Source organism: Ambystoma mexicanum, chromosome 4p (assembly GCF_040938575.1).
Source record: "Ambystoma mexicanum isolate Mex_15411 chromosome 4p, UKY_AmexF1_1, whole genome shotgun sequence".
NCBI lineage: Eukaryota > Metazoa > Chordata > Amphibia > Caudata > Ambystomatidae > Ambystoma > Ambystoma mexicanum.
The window spans coordinates 9,205,512-9,227,773 of NC_090927.1; the positions used below are offsets into that span (position 1 = coordinate 9,205,512).

At 42.8% G+C, this 22,262-nt stretch overlaps 1 protein-coding gene across 1 annotated transcript in view; it reads right to left on the reverse strand.

The window, feature by feature from the left end:
- Positions 1-22,262, reverse strand: part of LOC138452918 (NACHT, LRR and PYD domains-containing protein 12-like) — a 2,075,892-nt gene that overhangs the window by 434,649 nt on the left and 1,618,981 nt on the right. The window contains exon 10 of the mRNA XM_069605266.1: positions 13,691-13,861. Within this exon, the coding sequence (XP_069461367.1) occupies positions 13,691-13,861 (171 nt within the window). The remainder of the gene's footprint in view (positions 1-13,690; positions 13,862-22,262) is intronic.

Consider the following 22,262-nt stretch of genomic DNA (forward strand, 5'->3'; position numbering starts at 1 on the left):
TATGTTATAGATGATGATAATAGCATTATTTCCTTTCATGGATTGGCTGATAGATAGCAAGGGGTGTGATGAGTGGGAGAGATGTTATTGATGATGAAAATAGCATTATTTCCTTTCATGGATTGCATGATAGATAGCAAGGGGTGTGATGAGCAGGAGATATGTTATAGATGATGATAATAGCATTATTTCCTTTCATGGATTGGCTGATAGATAGCAAGGGGTGTGATGAGAGGGAGAGATGTTACAGAGGATGAAAATAGCATTATTTCCTTTCATGGATTGCCTGATAGATAGCAAGGGGTGTGATGAGAGGGAGAGATGTTACAGAGGATGAAAATAGCATTATTTCCTATCATGGATTGCCTGATAGATAGCAAGGGGTGTGATGAGTGGGAGAGATGTTATTGTTGATGAAAATAGCATTATTTCCTTTCATGGATTGCCTGGTAGATAGCAAGGGGTGTGGTGAGTGGGAGAGATGTTATTGTTGATGAAAATAGCATTATTTCCTTTCATTGATTGGCTGATAGATAGCAAGGGGTGTGATGAGCGGGAGAGATGTTATAGAGGATGAAAATTGCATTATTTCCTTTCATGGATTGCCTGATAGATAGCAAGGGGTGTGATGAGCGGGAGAGATGCTATAGATGATGGAAATTGCATTATTTCCTTTCATGGATTGCCTGATAGATAGCAAGGGGTGTGATGAGAGGGAGAGATGTTACAGAGGATGAAAATAGCATTATTTCCTTTTATGGATTGCCTGATAGATAGCAAGGGGTGTGATGAGTGGGAGAGATGTTATTGTTGATGAAAAGAGCATTACTTCCTTTCAGTGATTGCCTGATAGATAGCAAGGGGTGTGATGAGAGGGAGAGATGTTATTGTTGATGAAAATAGCATTATTTCCTTTCATGGATTGCCTGATAGATAGCAAGGGGTGTGATGAGTGGGAGAGATGTTATAGAGGATGAAAATAGCATTATTTCCTTTCATGTATTGCCTGATAGATAGCAAGGGGTGTGATGAGCGGGAGAGATGTTATAGATGATGAAAATAGCATTATTTCCTTTCATGGATTGCCTGATAGATAGCAAGGGGTGTGATGAGAGGGAGAGATGTTATTGTTGATGAAAATAGCATTATTTCCTTTCATGGATTGCCTGATAGATAGCAAGGGGTGTGATGAGAGGGAGAGATGTTACACAGGATGAAAATAGCATTATTTCCTTTCATGGATTGCCTGATAGATAGCAAGGGGTGTGTTGAGTGGGAGAGATGTTATTGTTGATGAAAATAGCATTATTTCCTTTCATGGATTGCCTGATAGATAGCAAGGGGTGTGATGAGAGGGAGAGATGTTATAGATGATGAAAATAACATTATTTCCTTTCATGGATTGCCTGATAGATAGCAAAGGGGTGTGATGAGAGGGAGAGATGTTATAGATGATGAAAATTGGCATTATTTCCTTTCATGGATTGCCTGATAGATAACAAGGGGTGTGATGAGAGGGAGGGATGTTATAGAGCATGAAAATAGCATTATTTCCTTTCATGTATTGCCTGATAGATAGCAAGGGGTGTGATGAGCGGGAGAGATGTTATAGATGATGAAAATAGCATTATTTCCTTTCATGGATTGCCTGATAGATAGCAAGGGGTGTGATGAGAGGGAGAGATGTTATTGTTGATGAAAATAGCATTATTTCCTTTCATGGATTGCCTGATAGATAGCAAGGGGTGTGATGAGAGGGAGAGATGTTACACAGGATGAAAATAGCATTATTTCCTTTCATGGATTGCATGATCGATAGCAAGGGGTGTGATGAGTGGGAGAGATGTTATTGTTGATGAAAATAGCATTATTTCCTTTCATGGATTGCCTGATAGGTAGCAAGGGGTGTGATGAGAGGGAGAGATGTTATTGTTGATGAAAATAGCATTATTTCCTTTCATGGATTGCCTGATACATACCAAGGGGTGTGATGAGAGGGAGAGATGTTACAGAGGATGAAAATAGCATTATTTCCTTTCATGGATTGCCTGATAGATAGCAAGGGGTGTGATGAGTGGGAGAGATGTTATTGTTGATGAAAATAGCATTATTTCCTTTCATGGATTGCCTGATAGATAGTAAGGGGTGTGATGAGAGGAGAGGGAGAGAGGTTATTGTTGATGAAAATAGCATTATTTCCTTTCATGGATTGGCTGATAGATAGCAAGGGGTGTGATGAGAGGGAGAGATGTTAAAGGTGATGAAAATAGCATTATTTCCTTTCATGGATTGCATGATAGATAGCAAGGGGTGTGATGAGAGGGAGAGATGTTACAGAGGATGAAAATAGCATTATTTCCTTTCATTGATTGCCTGAAAGATAGCAAGGGGTGTGATGAGAGGGAGAGATGTTACAGAGGATGAAAATAGCATTATTTCCTTTCATGGATTGCCTGATAGATAGCAAGGGGTATGATGAGTGGGAGAGATGTTATTGTTGATGAACATAGCATTATTTCCTTTCATGGATTGCCTGAAAGATAGCAAGGGGTGTGATGAGCGGGAGAGATGTTACAGAGGATGAAAATAGCATTATTTCCTTTCATGGATTGCCTGATAGATAGCAAGGGGTGTGATGAGGGGGAGAGATGTTACAGAGGATGAAAATAGCATTATTTCCTTTCATGGATTGCCTGATAGATAGCACAGGGTGTGATGATTGGGAGAGATGTTATTGTTGATGAAAATAGCATTATTTCCTTTCATGGATTGCCTGATAGATAGCAAGGGGTGTGATGAGAGGGAGAGATGTTATAGATGATGAAAATAACATTATTTCCTTTCATGGATTGCCTGATAGATAGCAAAGGGTGTGATGAGAGGGAGAGATGTTACAGAGGATGATAATAGCATTATTTCCTTTCATGGATTACCTGATAGATAGCAAGGGGTGTGATGAGTGGGAGAGATGTTATTGTTGAGGAAAATAGCATTATTTCCTTTCATGGATTGGCTGATAGATAGCAAGGGGTGTGATGAGCGGGAGAGATGTTACAGAGGATGAAAATAGCATTATTTCCTTTCATGGATTGCCTGATAGATAGCAAGGGGTGTGATGAGTGAGAGAGATGTTATTGTTGATGAAAATAGCATTATTTCCTTTCATGGATTGCCTGATAGATAGCAAGGGGTGTGATGAGAGGAGAGGGAGAGAGGTTATTGTTGATGAAAATAGCATTATTTCCTTTCATGGATTGGCTGATAGATAGCAAGGGGTGTGATGAGAGGGAGAGATGTTATAGATGATGAAAATAGCATTATTTCCTTTCATGGATTGCATGATAGATAGCAAGGGGTGTGATGAGAGGGAGAGATGTTACAGAGGATGAAAATAGCATTATTTCCTTTCATTGATTGCCTGAAAGATAGCAAGGGGTGTGATGAGAGGGAGAGATGTTACAGAGGATGAAAATAGCATTATTTCCTTTCATGGATTGCCTGATAGATAGCAAGGGGTATGATGAGTGGGAGAGATGTTATTGTTGATGAACATAGCATTATTTCCTTTCATGGATTGCCTGAAAGATAGCAAGGGGTGTGATGAGAGGGAGAGATGTTACAGAGGATGAAAATAGCATTATTTCCTTTCATGGATTGCCTGATAGATAGCAAGGGGTGTGATGAGGGGGAGAGATGTTACAGAGGATGAAAATAGCATTATTTCCTTTCATGGATTGCCTGATAGATAGCACAGGGTGTGATGATTGGGAGAGATGTTATTGTTGATGAAAATAGCATTATTTCCTTTCATGGATTGCCTGATAGATAGCAAGGGGTGTGATGAGAGGGAGAGATGTTATAGATGATGAAAATAACATTATTTCCTTTCATGGATTGCCTGATAGATAGCAAAGGGTGTGATGAGAGGGAGAGATGTTACAGAGGATGATAATAGCATTATTTCCTTTCATGGTTTACCTGATAGATAGCAAGGGGTGTGATGAGTGGGAGAGATGTTATTGTTGAGGAAAATAGCATTATTTCCTTTCATGGATTGGCTGATAGATAGCAAGGGGTGTGATGAGCGGGAGAGATGTTATAGAGGATGAAAAAAGCATTATTTCCTTTCATGGATTGCCTGATAGATAGCAAGGGGTGTGATGAGAGGGAGGGATGTTATAGAGGATGAAAATAGCATTATTTCCTTTCATGGATTGCCTGATAGATAGCAAGGGGTGTGATGAGAGGGAGAGATGTTATAGATGATGAAAATAGCATTATTTCCTTTCATGGATTGCATGATAGATAGCAAGGGGTGTGATGAGTGGGAGAGATGTTATTGTTGATGAAAATAGCATTATTTCCTTTCATGGATTGGCTGATAGATAGCAAGGGGTGTGATGAGTGGGAGAGATGTTATTGTTGATGAAAATAGCATTATTTCCTTTCATGGATTGCCTGATACATACCAAGGGGTGTGATGAGAGGGAGAGGTGTTACAGAGGATGAAAATAGCATTATTTCCTTTCATGGATTGCCTGATAGATAGCAAGGGGTGTGATGAGAGGGAGAGATGTTACAGAGGATGAAAATAGCATTATTTCCTATCATGGATTGCCTGATAGATAGCAAGGGGTGTGATGAGTGGGAGAGATGTTATTGTTGATGAAAATAGCATTATTTCCTTTCATGGATTGCATGATAGATAGCAAGGGGTGTGATGAGCGGGAGATATGTTATAGATGATGATAATAGCATTATTTCCTTTCATGGATTGGCTGATAGATAGCAAGGGGTGTGATGAGTGGGAGAGATGTTATTGATGATGAAAATAGCATTATTTCCTTTCATGGATTGCATGATAGATAGCAAGGGGTGTGATGAGCGGGAGATATGTTATAGATGATGATAATAGCATTATTTCCTTTCATGGATTGCCTGATAGATAGCAAGGGGTGTGATGAGTGGGAGAGATGTTATTGATGATGAAAATAGCATTATTTCCTTTCATGGATTGCCTGATAGATAGCAAGGGGTGTGATGAGAGTGAGAGATGTTACAGAGGATGAAAATAGCATTATTTCCTTTCATGGATTGCCTGATAGATAGCAAGGGGTGTGATGAGTGGGAGAGATGTTATTGATGATGAAAATAGCATTATTTCCTTTCATGGATTGCATGATAGATAGCAAGGGGTGTGATGAGCGGGAGATATGTTATAGATGATGATAATAGCATTATTTCCTTTCATGGATTGGCTGATAGATAGCAAGGGGTGTGATGAGTGGGAGAGATGTTATTGATGATGAAAATAGCATTATTTCCTTTCATGGATTGCATGATAGATAGCAAGGGGTGTGATGAGCAGGAGATATGTTATAGATGATGATAATAGCATTATTTCCTTTCATGGATTGGCTGATAGATAGCAAGGGGTGTGATGAGAGGGAGAGATGTTACAGAGGATGAAAATAGCATTATTTCCTTTCATGGATTGCCTGATAGATAGCAAGGGGTGTGATGAGAGGGAGAGATGTTACAGAGGATGAAAATAGCATTATTTCCTATCATGGATTGCCTGATAGATAGCAAGGGGTGTGATGAGTGGGAGAGATGTTATTGTTGATGAAAATAGCATTATTTCCTTTCATGGATTGCCTGGTAGATAGCAAGGGGTGTGGTGAGTGGGAGAGATGTTATTGTTGATGAAAATAGCATTATTTCCTTTCATTGATTGGCTGATAGATAGCAAGGGGTGTGATGAGCGGGAGAGATGTTATAGAGGATGAAAATTGCATTATTTCCTTTCATGGATTGCCTGATAGATAGCAAGGGGTGTGATGAGCGGGAGAGATGCTATAGAGGATGGAAATTGCATTATTTCCTTTCATGGATTGCCTGATAGATAGCAAGGGGTGTGATGAGAGGGAGAGATGTTACAGAGGATGAAAATAGCATTATTTCCTTTTATGGATTGCCTGATAGATAGCAAGGGGTGTGATGAGTGGGAGAGATGTTATTGTTGATGAAAATAGCATTACTTCCTTTCAGTGATTGCCTGATAGATAGCAAGGGGTGTGATGAGAGGGAGAGATGTTATTGTTGATGAAAATAGCATTATTTCCTTTCATGGATTGCCTGATAGATAGCAAGGGGTGTGATGAGTGGGAGAGATGTTATAGAGGATGAAAATAGCATTATTTCCTTTCATGTATTGCCTGATAGATAGCAAGGGGTGTGATGAGAGGGAGAGATGTTATTGTTGATGAAAATAGCATTATTTCCTTTCATGGATTGCCTGATAGATAGCAAGGGGTGTGATGAGAGGGAGAGATGTTACACAGGATGAAAATAGCATTATTTCCTTTCATGGATTGCCTGATAGATAGCAAGGGGTGTGTTGAGTGGGAGAGATGTTATTGTTGATGAAAATAGCATTATTTCCTTTCATGGATTGCCTGATAGATAGCAAGGGGTGTGATGAGAGGGAGAGATGTTATAGATGATGAAAATAACATTATTTCCTTTCATGGATTGCCTGATAGATAGCAAAGGGGTGTGATGAGAGGGAGAGATGTTATAGATGATGAAAATTGGCATTATTTCCTTTCATGGATTGCCTGATAGATAACAAGGGGTGTGATGAGAGGGAGGGATGTTATAGAGCATGAAAATAGCATTATTTCCTTTCATGGATTGCCTGATAGATTTAATTTGGCAAGACAGGAATTAACAAGAAATCTTACTCTAAAACTATTATCAGAAAGACTGGAAATGTTACACACTCCTCTCAAAGATACACCTGAGTTACGCACATTCCACGCTCCTCACAAAGATACACCAGAGTTACGCACATTCCATGCTCCTCTCAAAGATACACCGGAGCTATGCACATTCTTTGACAGATCTCCTAGAATGATATCTACGTTCTTTTCATTCATACCTGAGAGGATAACACACACCACCCAATGGGGCTGAATACGGGATAAAGGGGAGGGTGATATGGGGACTGGTATTACTCAAAAACACTGGAATAGTATAAATGAAGTGATTTATGATACAACACGAGATCTTTAAGACTCATCCAGAAAAAAGTGATAGGCTGTTCATATTGACCCCTGTGAAGGTGTAGTCACTAGGTTTGATGGAGAATGACGATTTTTGGGGTTGTGGGAATGGAAGTGGCTCCTTATACTACATGCTTTGGAGCTGCTCATGGGTTAGTGGGTTTTGGTCTGAAGTGCTGGATAGAATACATCTGATAGTAAAGGACTGCACCATTATACATCCGACGCAAACAAGACACTGCAACTAGACGACTGGAGAACCGAACTTCAAATATTGTCGTCCTTTCAGAAAGCAATGATAAAGACGATGATTATGTGAATAAGGATTACATTGAAAGCTTCAAGAATGTTCAAATATTGCCTCTTCTGGTAAACTGACTGCGTATGTAAGTAGATGCTGCCGGTCCTAATGTGGAAGGATCTAGAGGCCATATAATGCTAAGAGGTTATCATTTATAATATGTTAAATGTATATCTTATACAGCAGCAATGTATTAACCTATATTTATGTCCCGTCAATTGTGAAGCCGACCAAAATGTTTTTTTATGTATTATTTTATAAAATAATACATACTTTTTTTGAAAAAAAGAAATTTCAATTTGCTGTCCTTTATCGCTATTTATAGCCAACTAACTTTCTCCATGACTTTTTAGCAAAACAATTGAAAATAGTTTTTCCACTTGGCAGCGGAAACCAATACTATGCCTCATTTAACATCGACAATAACGTCATCAAAGTGATGCCTGCAGTCAAAACCCTCTGGGTTTATCTTGACTCAGCGCTCACCTTCAAAAAACAAACGAACTCTCTAGCATCCTCCACTGCATATACTTGCAAATTGATCCAAGCATGCAGACCATTTCTAACTGAGACTACCTGCATCACATTAGCCAATGCTCTCATCATATCCAAGCTGGATTACTGCAATGCCCTCTATGCAGGTTCTAACAAGTATATCCTTGACAAACTACAAACTCTCCAAAATAACGCTATCAGAGTAGCTTTAAATATTCCTAACAGAGCCCACATCTCCACCTCTAGGAAAAATATCCATTGGCTAAAAATCAAAGATAGGATCACCCTCAAAATACTTTCCCTCACATCCAAATGTCTTAACAACATTGCCCCCCTTATCTGGCCAACAGAATCCACAAGAGAACCTCTAACCGTCCCACCAGACTGACCAACGCCTTCACCTTAGTGATGCCTAGATACAAAAAGAGTACAGCTGGCGGCTCTAGTTTCCCAATCATAGCTGCGCAAACTTGGAACAAACTCCCTTTGGATCTCAGAATGGACCAACCTTACTCTAGTTTCAGGCGAAAAGTCCTCACTTGGATTCGTGCCAATGACATTTAGCTTGACCTCCCCCTCCCATATAGACACTAGACGTCTGCAACCAGCTGAATGACATCCGATCAACTAGACTGAACCGTAGTTCTGCATTTTTCTTTTCTTTCTGCTTTCTTTGTACACTTACCTTTGATCTAATGTGAACTGTATAAACTGCACTTTTCCTGATCTAATTGTGAACTGCATAAATTGTATTTCTCCTGTAACTAAGTTCTTAAGTAATCTTGTACTGTTTGCGCCCAGCTACCCCTTCGGGCTTGGTTCTGCGCTATACCAAATAAACAAACAAACAAACAAACAAACATATAGCTTTTTCATACTCCAAAGTGTCTTAATCATTTCATCCAACTCTCCAACAGAAGAAACAAGAAATTCAAAGTGAGATATGAGCTATTTTCAGAGATAATAACTTAAGTTGGACTGATTATTACAAGAGAAATGAAGAATTCAACAGGGATATCAGAATTGGGTGAAACTCTACATCCAAGAGGCATTGCTGCGTGAAAGTCAAAGGATGTTAGTGGCTTAAAGAAAGTGAATACAGATAACCTTTTGGGAATTTGGGCAACACCAATAGTTGCTCCCAGAAATTCCTTCAATCCAACCCAATTTCAGAAGAGGTATGGATTTCTTGCTTCCCTCCCTTATTTGCTCCCTTAAACTATTAAGCGTTTTTCCATAAGGGGGATGTCACACAGACCTGGGGAGGAACATTCAGAGAAACTGACATTAAACTTGCAATTGCTTCCCTATCTATAGCGTTGGTCCTAATGGGCTCACCCGTGCGGTATAGCGAGGAAATCCAACATTATGATAACATCTTGGATTCTGTCTACAGACACAGGATGGTGGAAAGCAAATTCCTAAGTTCCTGGCACAAATCCATCATAGTGCCAATATTCAAGAAGGGTGGTAGGGATAATCCATATAATTACCTCCCAATCGCTCTCTTGGGTGTTGAAAACCACATTTGAGCATCTTTGCTATTGAAGGACTTGGACACATGTGCAGAGTTTCCAGGAAGGTTGTCCAAGTGTCAGGAAGGCTTTGGACAAGGCATGGGATGTTCATTGAATGGGTTTATACATAAATGATGTCAAGATCAGGCCATGCTGTTCGGAGGTCTACCTTTATATTCTGACTGTCTTGATTTATTCGCAGTCCTCAGAATATGTGAATTATTATGGACATTTTAACTTGTTTTAAATTAATCTGTTCTTAATATCATTTTAACTATGGGTGATACTTTCAGAGACTTGAAGAAAGACCTCTTTAGCAATTCTGCATCAAATAACTGTGATTGTGCATCATAATAACAAACGTGGGAACCAGTTGACACACAAGCTGCTAAAAAGATCACAAGCTGTGTACTATCAGGTTTGCCTGCTCCACCTGATGATACCTCATCAATATGGAACGAGGGGAATAAGAACCTAGAATTAACGAGGTGGCGGCCGATGTTCATGTTGGTCCTGAATTATCAGGACCTTCTGCTTTTGATTTATTTTATTATTTATAAAGCGCCGGCACACAGGCCCGTAGGCATAAGGGCGCGAGCACAAACATAAACAGCAAACACACCTACACAAATAGTCCAAAACATATAACAAGAGCATAGCAGACCAGGGAAAAGGAAAAGAATAAATGCATTAATTCAGTACAATCCTTAACTTGGAAGCCTGTGATGAGTCATTCATGTTATTGTAGTGACTCAAGAATAAAGGCAGGTTGCTTTGGCCACAACCAACAATAATACAATCCATGTCCTTCCCAGAACACCAGTCTTTAATTTGCTCCCTACACAACAATCAAAGATCTCGTACTCTAATACAGCCATGGCCCGTTTTAGAGCGTAACCAAAAGAGGAGCTTGTTTCTAAGCGCCTCTCTGGTTGGTTTCAGTCCGCTCTGGTTTATTTAGATTGGTGATAACAATGTTTCTGAGATCCCTCACAAACCCTCTTTGGTGAACGTCAGTGACCTCAGGCATGCTGGACTTCCTCAAGTGAATATCTTTGCATGAGAGGAAGCAGCCAGACTATGTATAGAGTTAGATGTATGCAAAGTCTTCCATAAGCCATCAAGCCACACTGGTGAAAGCAAACACCTCTGACTCTGTTGAAGGATGATGACACTGTAAAAATAGCAGCAAGAACAGCGTTCAACACCCTATATTAATACCTGCATTACATTTATCCCCAGCTGCCCTACCCTTGGTGGGGGTTATTTGAGGGGTGGAGCCATTACCAATCGACATCTACACTTGTAGATGGAGCTACTCATTGGATAAATACTAGGAGGGCGTGGCCTAGTGTGAATCCTAACTCTATTCTGATGGCAAGGAGGGTAAACTAGGTGGGAGTTACTCAGAAATATCTAATCGCAGACTGTACAGTGGTCAAGTTTTCTAATCCAACCATCGCATATTTTGTTATAACCTCCACAATTGGAAAATAAAAGGTAGAAAATGTTACTGCAGTGATAGTTTTATCCCCCAGATGCCAGTGCTCCTAAGAGGGCTACTTCACCTGCCCAAAACAAGAATTCTGCTCAGGTAAACCTAGATGCAGGTTTACTGGGTTCCCGAATACTGAGACAAAACCAGTCACCAATATCCGGTAGGGCGATAAATTGGGGCTCAGCCTGATGAGATATGGAAGTATCATCCGGTATTAGCTTTCTTTTGTGAGTCTGTCATTCCCACTGCCTTTTTAAGCCATCACTGCGCTCCCTCATACCCAACGGCACCTACTCCCTAGGTTTAGACCTGAAGGAGGCCTGACCACGCTCTCCAGAACCTCCTTCTGGCTGACATTTCCTTATCCTTCCCCTTAGACTCTTGAGCCAATAGCTTGATAAAAGCCCAATCTCTTTTCTCTATATCCCTCTTTCCTCCTCTACTTTTCCGTAACATTCAGCAGTTCCTCCCCAATCTCATATTCCTTCCTCTAACTCTTCTCATCTGAAGTAATTTCTTATTCTCACTCACCTCCATCACTGGAGCCAGGGATGCGAGTTTGTCGCACTATGTTCAAGGCTGAGCCTCTATCACTAGAGCCAGGGATGGGAGCTTGTGATGCTATTTTCAAGGCTGAGCCTTTTTGCCCCCAGTCCTTCATTGATATATTTATTTACTGTTTTTAGGAAGTCACTTCTTCCAGGAGTCTGTTGTACTTGACTACTGCTTAATTTGAATTTTACTCAGAAATGTTTGGCCTGTTCTCCTGGCCAACCCTCGGCCCCAGCAATTGTGTACACCAGCACAATGCATGAGTGTCATGCTCTTACCTATCAGGTGCACTGATCACTGATGTGTCCCTGGTCACAGTCTGGGGCCCCGTGCCATTCCTGACCATGCTCCCCTTTGCGCTGCAAGGCAACGCGGCACCAGGTGTCCCTGCAGCGTGGCTGGAGGCTGCCATGGTAGCTTGGCGACGGTGCCCAACGCACGCACCGGCAACAGCAAAGGACCAAGGCTGTCACGTGACAACATCACATGTTATCGCAATGCAAAGGGGCGTTCTGGATTATTTAACAACCCGGCAAGAGGACGTTCCTGCTTCTCAGCTGTATTGTGTGTGGCTTGTTTTGTCTCTAATGCTTCCTGTCCTTCTGGATCTTGATCTCCTGGATCTTGATCTCCTGGCTTCTGGATCTTGATTTCCTAAACTTCTATATCCTGGCTTCTGGATCTTGATCTCCTCGCTTCTGAATCTTGATCTCCTGAACTTCAATATCTTGATCTCCCGACCTTCTGGATCTGGTTCTCCTGGCTTCTGGATCTTGACCTTCTGGACATTGGCTCTCCCTCTCTGGATTGCTTCTTGTTCTCCTCGTTGGCTCAGGTGAACCGGCTCTGTTTTTGGATTATTGGCTACTGGATTGAACTTGGTTTTTCTGCCCTGGAACTCTTTTGGATTTCCCTTTGGATTTGGTACTTTGCATTTTTAGGGAGTATATTTTGGTCCTTGGCTGGTACTTGGGGAAGAAGGCATACGTTCACCGACAACCTCAGTTCATGACATTGAGGTGCTTTTGCCGCATCTCACGTGTAGAAATCACTTCTCTGTACCTGGAAGTGGAGTTTTCAGAAGGATTTCTGATGTCTGGTGATTAAACCATTTTCTGCAGCCCGGTAGATGGTCTCAAGCCACACTAGCCCCCCAAACATGTGACACTTGGGAGGGAACTGCAGGCATCTCCTGCACCCTCAGCCCATTTGTTTGAGGCGTTACTTTCACAGCAGGAAGCAACTAATTGCACCACTCCATCAGCCACTGATTCCCCACCACGCCTGCCACCGCAGTCTGCTGCTTCACAGAATCTGTGATTTGCCCACCCTCCCTGCTATGTTCTGGTTCCTTCTCCCTCTGGCATCACCCCCCTGCCCCAGCCACCCACAAGCCGCATAATGCAAGTGCATGTCAAACAGCATCAAACTCAGCCGCTCCTGGAGCCATCTGCACCAGAGAAATCTGGCAAAGATCCCACTCCACAATAACTGTAGGTCTCCAATGAGGATTAGGGATCGAAGACGGCGGGCGGGCACATGTGGCTGGTAGGTTTAAAGCGATAAAAGGTGGAGCCATAGAAAAGCATCCATAAGAACTAGGAGGTGCCAGTCGTCATGAAGGACAGTGAGGAACTTGAGTGACTACTGTGAAGTTGTGCAGGAGGAGAATAAAGTTATTGAGGGAAGATATGAATAAGAGCCAATAAGGGGGGTTTGGAGACAGAGGAGTAGTCGACAGCAGTGTGAGCAATAAGCCAACTTAGCGCTGTCACATTATCGTTAACCTTTTCAAACTACTACAACATTGTATATAGTTAGTTATGAAACACTGCCCAGGGCCCTCCATTGCTCGTGGGAATGTCATCTGGTGAGGGGCACGTGCAGTGAATCTGTCTCCACAACAATCACCAAGAAGAGATGTTAAAAGCACTCGCCAATCCTAAATCTGAAATGTGAATCTTCACGTTTCCCATCAATGCTTTTTTGTTTGTATATTTATTTGGTAATGCGCACCAAACCCTTGGGTAGTTGGGCGCAACAGATACAAAGGATAGTTGAAGCTCGGTTACAACATGTAAAAGGTACAGTGGATCAGTTAGGTAATGCAGTACATACATGACATACATAATCAGGTGCAGAGGTAAGTTAGACAGGGAAGTGCATAAGATAAAGAAGAGCATACATGGTCAGGTGCACAGATGGTGCAGCAATTAAATATCATTGTAATCTGATACAGAAGAATTAAGCAGCTCCTTACCACAGTTTCTCTATTCTGCAGCCTGGATCCTTCAGTACTTCACACAGCTTTCTCACTCCAGAGTCCCCCAGTTCATTCCTGCTCAGGCTGAGCACTGTGAGAGATTGGCTTTGTTTGAGAACAGAGGAGAGGGCTGCACAGCATGAACCAGTGAGAGAACAGCGCTCCAACCTGCAGGAGCAAGAGGGAGATGAAGCGGAGCATGAAAGGGACATCACGTATGTACAGCATCTTCATCCCTCCCATCCATGATAACCCCACTCATTTGCAGCTCAGGTCCCCTTTGATACTCAAACGCCTTCCCACCATGACCTTTACACAGCCCGTTCCACCAGAGACAGAAAAACAGAACGAAGGATAAATAGAACACATTCTTCACACTTTATAAGGACAGGAGGGTCCGATTAAATTGTGCAGAATGTGTGCCATTTGCCCTTCGTTCTTGTAAATAACACATCCCATGTACAATTTACAAAGACAAAGAGGGGAGTTCCGGGAAACGGAGCGTGTCAAGGCCCCACAGGGCTGAGGGGCGATTCACTGTGTGGGTCTGTCCGGGGCTTCGTTGCACGTCTGGCTTTAGTCGATGCTGTGTGTTACACTGTGATAAAAGCATGCTTCATGCAAAGCCTCGTGAATGCTGTCAGTTTGTGTAAATTGTGTTACATTAGTGTGGGCCACTGCTGTTAGACACACTTATTCAAAGGCTTTGTGTCAGTTGTAAGTGGAAATCCATTGCTTGTATGTTACTAGTATTTCCTTCATGTACCCTCCGTGTATTTGTCATGTTTAGTCATGTTATGGGGTAAATATTCGACTGTGTGGACTGTGCTGATAACTTCCCATTAGGGGCGTTAATTAGTGCGTTGGTTGCAGATGCTAGAAGTGGTGATAGGACATAAGGTATAACTGTTTAGTGGGGTGCAGAATTGAAAGGGGAGCAGGGGGTCCAATAACAGTATGTTGGGGACGCACCGGAGCAGGGACATGTTCTCTTTATATTGTCTGGTGGGCTGTAAATGTCCACTAGGGGGTGGGCACGGCTCCCTCGCATCACGAGGTGTGGGAACCCATGGCCCCCCAACACAATGAAAAGCTGGCACCTACAAATATGCGCACAGTAAGTGGATGTTCCTGAAAACGCAATATACAAGTTTCCCCTTAGAAGAATCCTTTAACATATTTTAACATCGAATTTTGGTTTTGGAGAATAGGGAAAAGAAACAGCAGCGAATCCTTGGACTTATATATTATTAAACTGTGACCCATGGGGGGGGGGCTTGTGTTTCTGCATAGGAATAATAAATGTTGCCCCTTGGCTATAATTGTGACGTGAGGATAAAAAGACCAGGTTTCTAATCCACCCTTCCTCTCACTGCCGCGTCGTGTGATCTTTGGCACATTGGTGATACAGTCATTATATGAGGGACAGTGTAGCTTTCATTAAGCTGAGACAGGGAAAGTCATGTATGTGTTGAGAGCGGTCCTGCCGCCACATATAGCTCCTTTGTCTCTGAGGCTTCTATTAGCACAATACGTTTCAGTTTCCTTCAGGCGTGCAGGGCCCCCCTTAGTTGAGGAGACACATAGAATGTGACATCCCGCATAGGATGTGGCACTATTAACATGTACCCAGGTACCCATGTCAGGAGGGAGGCTTTATTAGAAGGAGCAGACACCATGGAGAAGGATCAGTATTAATGCCCCTCTGAGCCTTCATTGCGGGGGGTAAGCAGGCTGGGGAGGGAACCAGAGTGTGGTGATGGCATCACCAAGTATGAGAACGTGTGGCCCCGTGGCAAAGTGAGAAGCCGGCACTTATGGTTATACCCACTTCAAGGGGCACATCGGAAAATGCACCAGACAAAAGGGCACGGACACCTAAAAGCATCAACCAACACCAGAAGGAGGGCCTAAGAGGAGAGATTCTCCAGGAACTTGCTGGTAAGCATAAACGGTGCCCACCTTTTAATCCCAATAATATTCCCAGGGGCAAAATCCAGGAAAGCGGCACGTGTTTTTCTGGGCAGCCTCCCCTCTTGGATTATGACACCGGGGCGAAGCCCTGGCAGCTGAACACTAGGACGCACTTGCATCACTCACTGGCACCTGGTCAGGTTTTAGGTGGGGGGTGGGGGGAGTCACACATCCTTTAGCACAACGTGGAGGGCAGCACCATGCAGGCCTGAAAATATCCAGTCAATGGAGGACACGAAAAAGGCACCATTGCCCGGTTCATGGGGGCGGCAAGTTTTATAACTAATCCAAAGGACTGCCCTATAATATTGCCCTACAATCATTTTATTTCCCCAATAATTGTTATTCATGTTAGATGACAATAATACATACAGAAACATCCAGGAATCGCAACGAGCACTGGCAATGACAACAGTTTCAGCTTTTTTTATGGGCAGTGAGATGCATTTGCCGGGCACTGCCACAGTGGTACTGTCCGGCCCTCATTGGCAGCAGCAGCTTCTGGTGCCAGTATGCCTGGGCAACTAACCTCAGTGCCTGTAAAGTTCGAACACTTATGCACAGGCTAAAACTGTTGGCTTTGGCAATGCCCTTTTACCAGGACTTCAGGGAAGGACTGCAGAGTGCTCATAAATAGGGTGATGAAGGCACACCTGGTTAGGACGTTTTATTCCACCTTAACTCGTTCACAGCACCACGTAAGTGCTTTGCAGAACACTGGCAGACATTTTGAGCACAAGGCTTAGTGGTAAGGCTGGTGAAAGTCACCCAAAGAGATCCCAGGTGGAAGTGTTTGGGCGATGGGGGAGGGGCCAGGGGGAAAGTTATCCAAAAAGATCCCAGGTTTGGGCGAGGGGGGAGGTCGGGAAGCGGCTGGGTAGACATAGGGATTACCATGGCCATGGACTGTCAATGGCTGCGTAAATACCCAATAAACACCTGCGAGCTTTGTGACCCTCTGCATACGCCATCTCTCATTTCCCCCTGGCTACACTCCAATGCAATAGTTTCGGCTTATATGTGGCGCTCAATACGAGCAACACAAACATGTGCCCAGTTCTGTTACCATGACTACTCCAAGAAAGACTCAGCAAATCCTAAAAGGGAATCACACCCGAGGATCCACGATCTTAAAAGGAAGGCTAACACACTCACTCCACCTCAAGGACTTCCCTCAATGGTCCGTCACGTCACCGGCTATAGACCGGGAGGCCTCTTGCATGCATCAATCAATCTTGGGTGTGAATGTTTGTTGCGCGTGTATGAGGTTGGTTTATCAGGAGTCCCTAGTTCTAGGCCGAGCCACGACCAGGTTACTGGGGGATATCTCTGACGCTGGTAACCAGCAGAGAGTCATGGCGGGGTCACAGGTCGATCCCGATAGCAAGCGCTGACGGATACCACAAGGGACTGCACAGCCACTAGCTTAGATTTAACGGCACCCAGGAGTACTAGAGTCAGGGAAGGCCCATGTAAAGGGGAGGTGTAGGGGGCTTGGAAGTCCTTCCCACTCGAACAACGTGGGCAGGGGTTTGGGAAGATTATGAGAAGGGGAAGGAAAGAAAATGGGGAATGTAAAATGAGAGAGAAATGAAAACTAAAGGGGAAAGGATGAAAACAGAGGAATGGAAAGAACTGGGAAATGAAGCTTGGGGGAAGAGAAATGCAAATAATTGAGGAATGTAAAGAATTGGGGTAATGGAAGGAATCGGGGAAGGGAAAAAACTGGGAATGGAAACAATTGGGGAATGGAATGAAGTGGGGAATGGAATGAAGTGGGGAATGGAATGAAGTGGGGAATGGAAAGAAGTGGGGAAAGGACACATTTGAGGACTGGAAGGAATTGGGGACTGGAAATAATCATGTCACTCCACTTGCATTGTCAAATGGAAGCAATAAACACTGCAGCAGCATGCATCATCTAAATGCGTGCATGCACTGACTCATGTCAATCCACTTGCATTGTCAAATGGAAGCAATAAACACTGCAGCAGCATGCACCATCTAAATGCGTGCATGCACTTACTGGTGTTATTTTCCACCTCTTTTGCTCCAATGTTTAAGTGAAAATCCCTTGAAATACTGGGACCCTCATAGCATCACAGAATGCTCATCAGACTTCCTATTTGGGTGCCCCATTGGAGAACTGGGGCGCCCAATACCACCATCACAAATGAATTGCTTAACTGACCCCCTTCTTGCCCAATAGACAGGGCACCCTCCCATCATAAAGCATTATAAACTGCAGTTCAGTTTCCAACTCCACAATGCTTAACAAACATTCCTAATATACCTGCTTTGTACTTTCCTAATATACCTGCTGTGTACTTTCTGCTTTACCAACATTCCTAATATGCGTGCTGTGTACTTTCTGCTTAACCCACATTCCTAACATACGTGCTGTGTACTTTCCCAATATACGTGCTGTGTACTTTCTGCTTAACCAATATTCCGAATATACGTGCTGTGTACTTTCTGCTTAACCAACATTCCTAATATATACGTGCTGTGTACTTTCTGCTTAACCGACATTCCTAATATACGTGCTGTGTACTTTCCCAATATACGCGCTGTGTACTTTCTGCTTAACCGACATTCCTAACATACGTGCTGTGTACTTTCCCAACATACGTGCTGTGTACTTTCTGCTTAACCAACATTCCTAATATATACGTGCTGTGTACCTTCTGCTTAACCAACATTCCCAATATACGTGCTGTGTACTTTCTTTTTCTTCCCAGCATCACGTTTGTCCTAAAAAACATGCACACACAATAATAAACATTTTTGGGCTCTTTTTTCTATAAATACTGTGATATGATATGATATGGCATTTATAATGCGCCTATACACAAGTGTTTCAAGGCGTGACAAGGCAAGGGAGAGGGAAAAGGGGGACACAAGTCACTTTAACCAAATGCACCACCTTTGTAGCCTTATTGATCTTTCAGAATCAACATTTGGACATTTGGTTAGCCACCTTTTTAAAATAAAATGACATTATTCACTATTGCTCATCTTAAACCAAAATAATCAGGTTGACTTTCGCCACCCAGACCCAAACGCACAAGCTTAGTTGCTTTAATGACATTTCTAGATCAGCGCTGGGCACAAACCCCTTTTTTTAAAACCAGATTTTCATGAAATCCACTTATGTGTAAACTCATGCACACCATCAACAGGAACTATGCAGTGTACATCTTCTGAAATGTGTCATGCCAGCATTGTAGCATGTTAGCATTGGCATTTTTCCCAACGTCCCATCTGAAAAGAAAACACGTGTGTATAAGTGTATGTCAGTGTGGTTATTTATAAAGATATGGGGCAGGGGCTGCTCATTAAATACATGCCATTAAATGAGTAGGAAATTAAATCTCATCTCAAAAGAAAAGGATGAGTAGTTTAAAAGCACAGAAAGTGCCACATCTCTTTGCAATAATGACACGCCCTTCCTCTCCAGTCAGCTGGGAACCTTGACAACAGAACCATGGGCCTAAGCTTCTGTTTGGGAGGCCTAGTGTGGCTTCGCACCAGACCCCCCAGGCAGCATATCTAGGTCATCATTGCGTGGCAGGCAGCAGGACACACAGAGCTCTCTGCCTTCCAACGGCCCGTTGCACGGACACCGACATCGCCTCACGATAGCTGGATATGCAAGCTCAGTGCCCACACCATGCACCGCAAAAGCCAGCATCCAAAGAGTATTTCACAGCCATGCAGTATCTCATGGTAAAGATCCTGTCACCTTTTCCTTCATCATTTTCTGCTGTGGCACTTGACTCTACGTTAGTAAGGCGCTCTTCCTTTCACTGTATTCACTTTTCATTATACGACTGGACGCCAAATACAAGGTCTTTCACAGCGCACTCAGTTTCATTTTAGTTTTCGTTAGGACACCCTTCTTTATTCTCACCATAGCTTCTTTCCTCTCCTTGCATTTTCACATGCAACCCATTCCTCTTTCTTCCCTTTCAACTCTCCCTTTACTCCAGCCACCACATAATCACTCTCCCTACTCCTTCCCAGCCACGGTGGACTAACAATCGTGTTAGGTTTACGCCCTCTCATTAGCTCACATGGTGTTTCTCCTGTGACAGAATGGGGTGACATATGCAAACCAAACAATCTGTCCTGAATGGCGACCTTCTTGTCACAGCCCGATTCATTCTCCATTCGAATACTTTCCACGATACATCTGTTCATCCTTTCTACACACCCATTCAACTCCGGATGATATAGAGATGTCTTTTTGTGGTTGATTCCAAACTCTTTCAGATAACTCAGAAAACATCCACTAGTGAATTGGGGCCCATAGTCCGTGAGGATGCTTTCTGGCACCCCTTCCCTAGCAAATACCTGTTGTAACTCCCTCACCATGGCTTCACTGGATATCTCTCTTATCACACTGAACTCACACCAGCGAGGAAATAAATCTATTATCACAACCACAAACTTTCCTCTTCCATAACCTAGATCAACAGGACCCAGAATGTCCATAGCAAGATCTCTCCAAACACCACTTGGTACATCTACTTCTACAAGAGGTTGTTGCCTGGCAACCTCTCCCTTTAAAATCTTTCTACACATGGAACACTCCTGTAACCTCCTTTCTATATCTCTATCAAAACCAGGCCACCAGTAATCGTTCCTCAAGACACCCTTTGTTTTGGCAACACCTATGTGTCACATGTGACTAAATCAACTACTCTATTCCTCAATACTTTTGGTACAATAGCACATTCCCACCAGAACAAGATGCCACCCACAGTACTGAGTTCATTCCTGACTTCCCAAAATGGTTCTGTACCTGAACCCAATTCAGTCTTCCTAGGCCATACAATCGACTCCACATACGTTTTGACCAACATCAAACATTCATCTTTAGCAGTCTCCTCCAACCACTCTTCCTTAGATACTATTCCATCAGAATTTACAAAAAGCATTTCCATCTCAGTATTCTCTCTCCCCAAATCAGACTCATCCTTCCTTCTCAATCTAGACAAGCAATCCACTAAAATATTTTCTTTGCCTGGTATCACCTTGACGACAAATTCATGACATTGCATGCGGGTAATCCAACCCGCAACAATTCTAGTTACTTTATCCAAACCTTTGTTTTCCAGAATTTCTTTTAATGGCTTATAATCTGTGCCCAACACAAAACAGGAGCCCCAAATAAAATTCCTAAACTTCTCCATTGCCCAATAACAAGCCAATGCCTCTTTTTCCAGTACAGAGTAATGATATTCCGCCCCTTTCAGACCATGCGATGCATGTGCTATAATGTGTTCCTTTCCATTCTCATCCAACTGAGATAGCACTGCTCCAATCCCGACTTCAGATGCATCCACCATGACCATACTCTGACGACATGTATCAAAATGTCCTAGCAGCTGAGCCAAATCAATCTCCTTCTTCAACCCTTCAAACTCCTCCTCACACTTCTGGGACCAAACAAACTCACAACCCTTCTTCAGCAATTTTCTCAATTCAACCACCTTGCTGGAATAATTGCGCACAAATTTATGATAAAACTCGGTCATCCCCAAAAATGACCTCAATTGTTCTTTGTCCTCTGGGCTCTTGATATCTTTTATTACGCTCACCAGACTTTATTTTGGCCTCACTCCACCAGATGTTATTTCATGCCCTAAGTATTCCACTTTTTCAACTCCAAATTTACACTTCTCTTCTCTCAACAGAATTCCACTCCTCTCAAATATCTTAAGCACTCTATCCAGGATGTGGTCATGCTCTTCCACATTTTTCCCACACACCAAGACATCATTACACCTCTGATATGACCTACTAACCTATCCATGATCTTCTGAAACACCGCTGAAGCGGACACCAGACCAAATGCCATGCGCTTAAACTGGAAAACTCCCTCATGGGTGACAAATGCTGTAAAATTCCAGCATCGCTCCTCCAGTTACACCTGGTGGTACGCGGAAACCATGTCTAATTTGGAAAACATATTCACCTGGGCAATTTTTGCCAGCATTTCTGACATATTTGGGAGGGGATTTCGATCTACCATAACACATTTATTCAGTTGGTGTAAATCTACACACAAGCAGAGTTCTCCCGAACTCTTTTTGACCCCAACTAGTGGCGAGACCCAATCCACACCTCCTGCTCTCTCAATAACACCCAAGGACAACAGCATGGCAAGTTCCACCTTTACCCCTTCTCTTACTGCTAAAGGTACCAGCCTCAATTTTGCTGCTATAGGTACACTCCTTGATGTTTAACTTTTTCTGTTCCCTCCACCCCAACAAAGTAATTCCTCTTTTGGTTACACATATCTTTCCTTCACACTCTCTATTCATGAATTCAAATAGATTTACACTGTAGCCCAATAGATCAATTGGCTCTTGGTTATAACCACCAGGTCTAATGTCAGGCTTCAAAAGTTTTTACACATCCCCCTTTACCTTCTTTTCATACACCTCTCTTGACATAAGTGTGATTTTTGACCCCGAGTGGGCCATTATGCATACTTGTCTCCCATTAACTTTAATATTTGCATAAGGCCTCTCACACTCGTCATCATCATCATTTACACCACCCACAGCATTTATAGTGTTAACAA